The 11,829-nt window shown below is 35.4% G+C and overlaps 1 protein-coding gene across 1 annotated transcript; it reads right to left on the minus strand.

Annotated features, from left to right (window-relative positions):
- Positions 1-1,798: 1,798 nt before the first annotated feature.
- On the minus strand, positions 1,799-2,356 carry LOC130591866 (uncharacterized). Its single transcript, XM_057395812.1, has one exon. The coding sequence runs from the start codon at positions 2,354-2,356 to the stop codon at positions 1,799-1,801; it is 558 nt and encodes a 185-aa protein (XP_057251795.1).
- Positions 2,357-11,829: the final 9,473 nt, after the last annotated feature.

Genomic DNA, 11,829 nt, shown 5'->3' on the forward strand with positions numbered 1-11,829 from the left:
TACTGCTTGAAATTAATGACAAAAAATTATTATACAAAATTCAAAACATAAAAAAATACAAAAAAACAGATTGAAATATATTATTATAATATATTTAAGGCAGATTATAAAAAAGTTAAAATTATAGTACAAAAAAAAAACAGATCTAAAAAGAAATTCTAACAATTATCATAACAAAAACACCCAACAAAAAAATAGAAATGTAAATCCAAAAAATCTATAAGAAAAAATATATACAACAACTATAATATAGTAATATCATAGAACACTAGATCTGAAAGTAATCGTATACAAATAATTACAAAAATATTACAATAACAACAATTACAAAAATAACAACATTTACAAAATAACATCTCTTCAAAAAAAAAAAATAGAAACTCCAAAACAACAACTCGACCGCGAGTAGAACGAAGTGAAACGGCGGTTTCTAGAACGAACTGGAACGACGGCCGACCGCCACACGAACGACGAATGAACGGCCGACCGCCGCACGAATGACGAAGGTGTGGACCGCTACACGAATGACGAAGGACTGGACCACTGCACGAACGACGAAGGACTGGACGACGAACGAACTGGAACGACGCAGATGTGGTTTCGCCGGAACGGAACAACGACGGGAGGCGTGAAACTGATGTGGTGGGTGGTTAAATCTGAGAGGAGAAAGAGAGATGCGTGAGAGGAGAGAGAGAGGAGAGAGAGATGCGTGAGTTTGAGAGGAGAGAGAGGAGAGAGAGGAGAGAGGGAGGCGTGAGAGGAGTGTGAGAGATGTAAGCGGTTTCTTTAGGGTTAAGTGAGAGAGGTGCCATCTTAAATACTATTAAATAATATGGGGAGCTTAATATTGCTGCGGTTTCCACGTAGGACCGCAACAATATATTAAAATTTTTTTTTTTTAATATATTGATGCGGTCCTACGTGGAAACCGCAGCAATATTAGTTGTTCAAGGCCCCACTTTATTTTAAAAAGTATCCGTTAGACAATATTGCTGCGGTTTTGAGCGGGAACCGCAGCAATATTGTCAATTTCTATTTTTTTTTTTTTGCATGTTATATTGTTGCGTATAGGTAAAACCGCAGCAATATCACCGCAGCAAATAGCATTTATTCTACTAGTGCCTCGTGCATCAAATATGTTAAGATCAAGATTTTTCAGCTTGCTTTGTAAAACATTAAAAAGTCCTTGGCCAGTTGTATCATTCACATTTATAAATCCTAAAAAAGATTCCTCAATGCTAACAGAATTTGAAGAAACATCAACATATCTTATTATCAAAGACATTTGCTCTTGGTGGCTAACATCGGTGCAAAATCGAGTATCACGGAGAAATATTTTGCTTGTTTGATTTTTTAATGATTTCAGTTTTTATTGCATAAGCAAGCAAAAAAGTATTAACTCGTTTTGGATGTTATGGCCAAGATAATGCAAGTGAACATTGTCATTTGTAACACGTCTTACATGTTCTTGAACAACAGGGTCAAACTCTACTAACTTTTGGTACAATTTCTCTTTAGAATCCCGAAATATCAAACTATGTTTAGCAAGGAATTTCACTATTGAAATGATTCTTTTTAAAACATTCTTCCAGTGCTCTTTCTCTTTTTCAATTAGATTTTGAGCTATTTTATCTATAGTTGCATTCTTATTTTGCCTCAAACGCAACTCATACCAAATAGCCATATTATTAAAATGTTCCATGCCTGTCTCGTGCTCTCTAAGTCTTTCACCAATATGTGCCCAATCACTAAAACCCTCGTTCGTCAATTGACCTCTACCAATCCCTTTTTGAAAACCTTACAAGAAAAACAAAAATACTTTATCAAGCTCGTTTGAATAGACAAGCCAATCTCTATCACACTTCTCCCCATTAGATAAAACTCTAGTGTATAAATTAGCAGTAAATCGTCTAGAAAATTTTTCTTTAGGACCCTTCACAATAAAAAGATCTCTTTTAGGACCTTTCATTACTAATACATCAATCATCTTAGAATCAAGGACATCCCAATTTCTTGGATCAAATATATCAAACAAAGGTTCAATTGGAGTTTCTTGCTTTTCATCATCATTACTATTATCCTCCATATCATCATCATAGTCATTGTTTGAAATAACATTTTGATTATCCAAATTATCATTTTCAATACGCACATCACCTCTATTTTTCGAGTCCACATTTTCATCCTCCATATCAACATTCTCGTTAGGAACCTCATTTTCAAGAACTTTATCATTTACCTTCTCAATATTTTGATTATCAACATGAATGTGAGGCTCTTTTATAATAAATTTATCAAGAGCTCCTCTTTGGGATTGAGTTAACTCCTCAAGCCTTTTTTTTCTTACGTTTTTCATACCCAGATTTATACTTTCTAGTTTTAGGAGGCATAGGAAAGAAACAACTAAGGTGTAAATCATACAATCAATTATTTTAAAACGTAAGTAAAAGTAAAAAAAAAAAGAGCGAAGCAACATGGCAATTAAGAATTAATACTCCGATTTGTGATGAATATTCCCCAATTAATCAATTATTAACCAATGATTTCAACCTAAAAAATCAAAGAAAAAAATCCCATTAAAATATACACAATACCACTAATCCTTAAAATTATATAAACAATTGTGATCTCATTGTGAAGTAGGTTTGCAGTTAAAAAAACAATGCTTTCGGATCCTAAGATTAGCAGAAATACAGAGGACTCTCACTTTGGGAACGAGAGGTCTCGAGTTCAATTCTCAGAATGCCCCAGATTGCTAAAACTATTAGTAACCTTTTTTCTAGAACCAGCACAAAATTGAGTCCTTCTCATCAAAATTTCACAATCATGATTCACGCCACAAACAGGATACATCATACAAAATTAAATTTCAAACACAAACAAGACCATATCTTATTTGAGCTTTTATGTTTTCTATGGAATATTTGCTAGTCAAGAGATGAGAAAGTGAAATTACAGCACACAAAAGTTATTAGACACTGTCATTCATATCGCCACATTCACAAGCCGGTGACCCATACATGGTAGTAGTCAGGCCTATTCAATAGAGCAAGTCAGGGGTAAGTCAAGTCAAATTGTAAATCGCTGGGTCGGGTCAAGGATGCTGCTTCACGCTCGGGCCGGGCCAGACCCATTAGAGCCCGACCCGACCCGACCCGAATTGCCTCACTTTCCTATGTCATCAACAACCAAAATATTGCAAATTAGAATTATCCCATACTCGAAAGTCTTAATAATTTTTATAGCTTAATCAACCATTATCACTATTTTAATTGCAAACAATTTCAAGCACATTCAACAATCACAAAAAGCAGAAAAACAGAAAGCCTACCAAGTGCCAACGAAAGCAAACGAAAAAAATATACTCCCTCTGTTTTTTTTTTAGATGTAACATTAGACTTTTCACATTTGTTGAGGCACAACTTTGACCGATAATATTTCTAGTTGTATAAAAGTAAAAATTACAAAAAATATATATTTGGAAAGTGTATATCGTGATAAATCAAACAAGATCCCACATGACTATATTTTTTCTTATGTATAAATAACAATTAATGGTCAAAGTGTATTGGATGAATAGTGTCCAAAGTCAATACGTTGCATCTAAAAAAACCGAAGGGAGTATAAATTAGCAAAAATATTTGGCTGCAATGCGATATAACTCATAACTGTATAATGAACTAACAAAAAATGCATCATTGTCCCCAATGTTCCTACTGTGTAACATCACGCCATTAAAATACATCGTAAGTTTGCATCATCAATTCATCATATGAAGCAATTCAAGCAAAATGTCAATTAGTTTATTGTAGAAAATTCCAACTATTACAAACCAAAAATTAAACACAATTGATAAACACAATTAATGAATTGAATAACTAGTGAATAATAATATATTAGTGAATGATAACTAGCAATTCACCTGTGCTTCCCCTTCGATCACAACCTGCTGCAGCCTGCCAGATTCAACACCCATAAGCCCGTTGACCGAACGCAGGGAATCTTCACCCATAACATTCACAACTTCTTTTGTCTCAGAATCTTCACAAATTTCCAAATTTCTAGAAATCAAAAAATAACAAAAAGTTGAAGATAAGAATTCCAATTTCTTTTGTCTCAGAATTAATTGATAATTGATAAAAAAATAGAAATGAGTTCGAAATATATAATGAGTGAAAAAATTCGCCGTTAATTGAAGATTGAATGGAGAAATCATAATTGATATTTTAATATTTTCTACAACGGTTGATAAGGAATGAGTGAGAGAATTTTGGGAAGTTGTTAGGAGAAATTGAGAAATTAAGAATTTAGAAGTTTTTCAAAAGCTAACAAATTTCTGAAAATTGGAAAGAGAATTTAGGGGAAGTTAGAGAAGAACGTGGTTTGCAGTTTGTACGCCGAGATTGAAGAAGGAAGACAGAGAATTAAACCCAAAAAGTTTTTTTCAAAGCTGGGCTGCAATATTTGGGAACTGGGCCCTCAAAATTTTGGGGCCCTGCGTGATGGTTTGTTTGCACAGGTGATTGGCCGGCCCTGGTGCAGATAATCTTAGGTCAAGTGCTCCCAATAATTTGGGTTAAAGTCAATTTGATACAATAACCTGTCTAATTTTAATTATTTATGCTAGTGATATGTGGTTGACTGGAAGCTATAAATTCTCCGGAAATATAGGTGTCAAATATCGTTCTGGATAGCTAGATGAAGCCCTTTTTGGAGTGCGGTTGCCTCGGCAATAAAAACAGAAGAAGAACCAAGAATTAAAGTTGCAGCTTTGTGGAGATGCTCATCAACATCTCTAATGATAATTACTGCTGCTGAAGTACCATGTACCGAACCGTCAAAGTTGAGCTTGAAGAAGGAGGTGGGAGGTGGCTCCCAAGCAACGAGGATGGAGGAAGGATACACCGTATTGGAAGGAGGGAGATAAGAAGAAGAAAACAGGGAACCGGAGGAGATGCAGATATCAATTGCATTCCTTACACTCCATTCTGAAATTAAAAATTTTGCTTTATGCATAATCCTGGAAACATTCAGATAAGTATTATGAAAGATAATAGAATTTCTTTCTTTTGAAATAAGGAAAACAAATTTGAGAAGAATGGAGGACCTATGATGTCTGATCCTAGAAAAAGTATTTAGAAGAGTGGTCCGGTGTAAGGTGTGAGCTACCCACACTTAGGGGCGCGCACAAACCGGACCGAACCAGAGATTCCGATCCTCGGTCCACAAAAATTTCTGATTTCGGGTCAGGTCCGAACCCAGAAAATTTCGGTCCGAGCTAGTTGGACCGGAATTTCTATTATTTTAGTAAAAAAAAAGTTTATATGTTAAGAAAAGTAAAAAAAGGTAGAAAGTTAGAAATTTAAAAACCTACTATTTATTACTTTAGGATTATTGTTACTAAAAATATTAATTTTTGATATAGTTAATTTATAAATATATTTAAATAAAATAAAAAAGATTTTTTTTAATAAAAAAATATAGATTCCGTTTAAATTCAATCGAAGAAAAAGGTAGATTCCGGTCCACCAGTCTTGCCGGTTCCGGTCCGGTCCTGGACCGGTACATACCCCTAATCAAAGTCCTGGAGTTGAAGCTGCCAAAGCGGAATGAGATGATGTCACCCCTCAAAACGATGGTCTAAAGGATTACTTGTGTGTGTTATAAATAGCACAGTGGTTGAAAGGGATTATTTTGCGCTATAGCAAGGATGATTCTAACTCTAAGACTGTTGTGAAAAATTTGCCACATGAAATTTTTTAGTTGGGGTGGAATGTCAAGCTTCCAAATCCAACGATGGGGCCATTTTCTAGATTTGGAGTGATATGATGAACTAGCTAGTTAGAGGATTTGATCGAAATAAGCCTGAAGAGCTAGGACCCCGAAGAAGCTCATCCGGGAGAAGGTTGAACGGGGTAGGAATGCCTTTGATGCAGTTAATAATGTGATCATGCAGCAAGAGTTTTAGCTTGTCAATGTCCCAAGTTCAATTGGGAAGAATGAACTCCTTTAGATCAAGATGATTATCAATCTGATTTCTGATATTTTAAGTTTTTCCATGAGATTATCATTAGCACACCTGTTGTGAAGCTAAAAAAGAATTTGTGAGCCATCACCTATTTTCCACCTAATACTTTTTTTTTTTGTAGAAGAGATCTTTAGAGTATAAATTTTCCCAAATGGGAGAATATTACAGTTTGGTTTTATCGTTACAAAAGGATTAACCTTTTAGAAATTTTTTCTGCAATTAGTTTTACCTAGAAGTTAGTAGGTTCCGTATTTCCAACCCAATTTTGCTATAACAGGTTTATTCATAGGAACCTTTTTTCTAGGCCAAGGTCACCCTCCAATTTGGGAGTGTAAATTTTATCCTATGTAATAAGAGGAGCTACATTTTGATCTGTATTTTGTAGCCAGAAAAATTTATTGTGTAGAGTATCAATGGAATTAGCTAAATTAGGAGGAAGCATGGTGGAGGTACAAGTATAAGATGTTAGAGCTTCAAGATTAATCTGAATAAGGGTGAGCCTTCCATCTTTGGACAAAAATCCAAATTCCCAAAAATTAATTTTTTGATCTGCCTTTTGAACAATATGAGGAAGGCCAGCTTTAAAAGGATGATAAGAACTAAAGAAGATTCCCTGGTACCTCCTAAAATATGAATTGGGCAACATATTAAACTAACTAGCGAGAGCTATTTTCCGATTTGGGAAGACCTTATTTAGATAAACTAATAGAAGATTTATGAAAATTCACTAATTGAACGGAAAGGCAAGAGAAGTCATTAAGGACGATTTTTATATTTCTACAAGCTGAGCTACTTGCTTTGCAAAATAAAAGGCTATAATCAGCATACATAAGGCAGGGTAAGTTGGCACTTCTAAGGTGCAACTTAAATCCAATACCTAAATCTCGAGATTGACTTTGAAGAGTTAGTTTCCAAATAAAAACTTCCATACACATGCTAAAAAGGTAAGGTGAGAGGGGGTCACCTTGTTGCAGACCCCTAGAGGATTGAAACCAAAGAGAAGGTTTGCCATTTACTTCAATTGAATAGGGAACATTAATAACACATTCCTTGATCGATAAGATCCAAGTGGGAGGGAAACCACATGCCTGGAGAGTTTGCGAAAGAAAATCCCACTCAATCCGATCATAAGCTTTTTCCATGTCTAATTTTAGAGTACAACAACCTATCTATACTAATATATTAAAAGGCGTGCGTAAACCAGAAACAGTGCCACGTGGCGCTCTCCCTAAGGAGTTTTAGTTCATGCATGTAATCCATGTACATTAAAAAATATTAGAAATTGCATATTACAGGTTTTGATCCCGTGACCTCAAGTTCATGAACTAAAGTTTTAACCACTAGACCAAGTTGTATTTAGTGCTATCATATCAAAGTACAATATTAATAAATGAAAATTTTCTTACCCGGGGCATTGATAAGTCATTTATATATATAGTTTTTAGGTGCATTTAGGTTGCATTTTAGAGCATTTAGTTTCATATTTAGGTTCATTGTTGCATTATATTCTTCTGTTATACTTTTCTACTCCTATTCGGTATGTTTTGTTGTTTTTGATGAATTTCAGGCATTGAAGACGTATTTGGTGTATGATTAGCTAAACTTGAGGATTTGGAGCACTTGGAAAGAAGTTACAATGCATAAGGATCGTATGGATATGTCATAGTACGAGTTTGAGCAAAAACGAAGCGGAAAATCATTAGAAGAAATAATTGAAAAAGAGTCACGTCTACTCTTCTGATCATAACTTTTGATATACTTCTTATAATCAAGTAATTCCAGCAGATTTAGAAACTAGACTTGAAGAGATTTCCAACGATAGGTGGCGCTCCCCGAGGAGACTTCTAGTCAAGGAGTTATGCCTTTCGGCAGATTGCACTGTTTCGGCTGGAATCTGCCACGCGTACGCGCGGATCACTAATCCGCCTATTAATGATTTATTTAAGACTTTCCTTATCTTGTAAATTACTTTCCTAGTCATATTAGGTTAAAGAATATTATTTAGATTAGTTTTCATTCTTTTTTCTCTTTCCTCTCCCCTTCACGTTATTTTAATTCTTTTAGGTTTTAGTTTTCTCTCCTCTTTTCTCTCTACTTTTAGTTGTAAACCCTAATTTTATTCTTCATTAATTCATGATTTCTTTTAGTTTCTTTCCTTGATTTCTTTATTATGTTTCTTTTATAGTTTAGATTTATCTTTTATTTCATGATAGAGTAGTTTATTTCTAGGGTTTGGGAATCCATGTTTATATGATATGATTATGATTGATATTTATTCATGGTTTGATTATTATTGATTTCTCTAATTGATTAAGTGTTTATTGTTAATCTTGCAATCTGATCAATTGTCTGATTAAATATTGCTAATATCTGAGTCATAGATCGAGAGATAGTACTCTTTAGAGGCTTACCTACAATTAGCAAATCTGATTATGTTGAGCGACCGTACTAGCATATGTTGATTTGAGAGCGTTAAGTGCCTGACCAAGGATTAACCTTGCTCTAGATATCTGATTGATTGAACTATTGATGATATTTTGATAGATTATAGTTATAAACATGGTGAACCATTACCCTAGATCCTTTTTAGTTTGATTTTCTTATTTATTAGTTTAGAACTTAATTCAATATTTCTGATCTTGTTTAGTTTCTCCATATATTAGAATTGATTAAAACGACCTCTCTCTGTGGATTCGACCCTACTTACCCTACTACATTGTTAGAAGGTTTTGCAGGAATTATTTTGACGGTGTACGACAACCTATCAAATTTTGGCGCCGTTGCCGGGGAGACGGTATTGTTTTATTTAGTTTTTATTGTTGGTGAGACTAAATTGTATATTTTTTTTCCCTTTTTGTGAATATTTTTATTTAATTTTTTTAATTTTTTTTTGTATCATGGAGTCATGCTATTTTGATGATAGGAATAATTATCTTACTAGGCAACATAGTAATAATTTTTGGAATTCTCATGTTTACAGTTTTGATACATCATATCAAAATCCTCCCAATTTTTGCATGAGTTCTCCTGAATTATCTCATATGTTAGTAATTCTAGAGCAATTTTTTCTTTTCCTCAGTATGAGAATGAAGTGTTTTGGAAGTATTATCATAGACTTGGTGATTTTATTGGTCCTAGTCATGGAATTGAACTGTGGGATATGTGCCTAGTGATTTATGAGGGGTTAAATGAAGAAACTAGGATGGTGGTAGAATCTATGTGTAATGGAAGATTTCTATTCCAATCACCTGATTATTGTTGGGATTTAATTATGTGGTTGGCTAGGGATACTTATGAGTGGGAGATGTCTTCATCTGCTCTTCTACCCCAAACTTACATGACACCATCTTTAGTAGATGGTTTGGACCCCTCTTCCCAATTCGAATGTCAATCTGCTCAGAATTCTAGCCCCAATCTGTTTATTTATGATGATAATGAGGGGTGGATAATAAATGAGAGCTATTGGGTGATGAAAGATGAAAGAACGACTAATAATGTGATGGATGTTTTGCAGGAGGAAGAGAAGTCATGTTGAAATTTCCTCTTTGGAGGAAAGTCAAGTTGAGCATGAGGTGATTTATGAGTCTTTATTGGTACCACCTACTATTTTTGAGTCTCATGTTCCATTCTCTCAAAAACTCGACCTTATTGCTTCCCTCCTTATATATATCCTCCATCATTCATTCTTTCTCCCATTATGAATAACTGTCATGATAATGTAAATAATGTACATTTAGTTTCTTTTCCTTCTTTTGAGTCATGTTAAAAGACTAACAATTTTTCTTTTACTTCCTTTTGTAAATATAATTTTTCCTTTGATTTTTCTTTTTGTAGTTTTAGTAATTTTTTACTACTAATTTTTTTCATTTTTCGTTTTCACTTTTATATAATATGCTCTGAGATGCTGCAGGAACATATGATAAGCTTCTTAGAGCATTGAACTATTATGAGTGATCTACTAGTCTTCAACGTCATGCAAGACCTTAAATTTGCGCTTCTCGGGAGGCAACCCAAACATTAACTTATTTTCTCTTTTCTTTTCGTTACTTTTTATTACGATTTTTGTCTTTGTTTCTTCCTTTTTGAGTGTTTTTGTTGACTTTGGTGTGTTTTGATGTCTTTTTTTTGTAGGTGGAAAGAGTAAAAAAAAAAAAAAAAGAGTGGTGTGTCGAAGTATCGTGCCCGGTCGACCGGGCAGATCAGCCCTACCGGGCGCGCAAGCATATATTGACGATTTTCAAAAATTTGCCTAATTGTTTCTTGCCCGGTTGACCAGGCCAAATTGCCTGACCGGGCGGATTTTCAATTTGACCGGGCGGATTTTTCGACTGACCGGGCGAGAGAGATTTTCAAAAAAAAAAAAAAAAGTTGCTTCCTTCTCTTTCCTTCGTTCCCTCCCCACGCACTTTCTTCCTCAGCCACCTCTTCATTGCCCAGCCCCTGTCATTTCCCCAACATCTCAGGCGATCACCGTCACAAATCCGGTCACCGGCGTATCCCACAACCGACCACCACTACAAGAAAATGCTCAGTCAACGACAGCTATTCAGCGACGGCCACAAAAACAGACGTTAAACATGTAATCAGCGACGGTTTATAGCCGACGTCTCTACCGACGGTTTTTTTAAAATCCAGCGTTGGCTTAAATGGTCGCTAGAATCAACGACCGTGTTAAACCATCGGTGATAAGATTTTTTTTATTTCAGAAATTGAAGGGCTTGGGCGACGGCTTTAAACCGTCGGTGAATTTAGTGTAGCCGTCGCTAATGTGGACGACTTAAACCCACTCCCATCCAAACTCCCACTCATATTATAGTCGTTACAACCTCCCACCATTATTCTCTCAAACAACCTCCCACGCATCTAAACTCCCACGCATTATTCTCTCAAGCCGTCGCCGGCGAAACTGCGACTAAACACCGGCGAACGGCGACTCGACACCGGCGACTAAATACCGGCGACTTCTCACGCACTCAGAAACTTCTTTCGCTCTCTTTCCCACGCACGCATTCCAAAAAAATCGCCGGCGGATCTGCCTTGAAGTCCATTCCGGCGAATGGCGACTTGAGACCGGCGACAGAAAAATCTTGCCGGCGGTAATTCCTACAGCTCTATGTTTATTTTTTTTTTAATTTCTATTACCCTAAAAATTGAGTTTTTGGGATTGAAGGGACCCTGCCGCTCGTGATTCACCCGCCCTTCCGCCGCTACTGCGTAATTCACCCCTTCCGCCGCTGACTTTGCCGCCTGCCCCGTAACTTCCCTCTTCAATCTCAAGTTTGTTGTTGTTTGTTAGTTTGAGTTTAATTTGATGTTGGCTGCTCTGTTTTATTATTGTAATTTTTGATAACAAGCTAAAACCCACAAAATTGAACCCGTGATTAGAACGATCAAATTGTGATGTTGGTTGTTCAATTCATGTTATTGTTGTAATTTATGTTGTTGGTTGTTCTGTCCATAAATGATAACTTTTGCTTTTAGGATGGTTAATAATTGAAATTTGAATGAATAGAAGAGTATTACTCCTCATATGGAAGAAGTTTAGGGAGGAAATGGGTGAAATGTTGGAGGAAATAAGAAATTGTAGTTGATCACAGCGAAATTTCTCACTTCTAAAGGAGGGAAAGAGATAATGAAGTGAGAAGAGAAGAGAAGAGTTCTGAAGTTGATGTTGGTCTAAATTGTTTCAATGCTTTAAATCTGTAGTGTAGATTTATTTTGTACTTTGTAGCACTAACTCACATAATCAATAGTTCTTATTTATGTAGTAGTAATATGGCTAGCAGGTAGTGATCGTAGTT

The sequence above is a fragment of the Beta vulgaris genome, chromosome 6 (genome assembly GCF_026745355.1).
Source record: "Beta vulgaris subsp. vulgaris cultivar EL10 chromosome 6, EL10.2, whole genome shotgun sequence".
Taxonomy (NCBI): Eukaryota; Viridiplantae; Streptophyta; class Magnoliopsida; order Caryophyllales; family Amaranthaceae; genus Beta; species Beta vulgaris.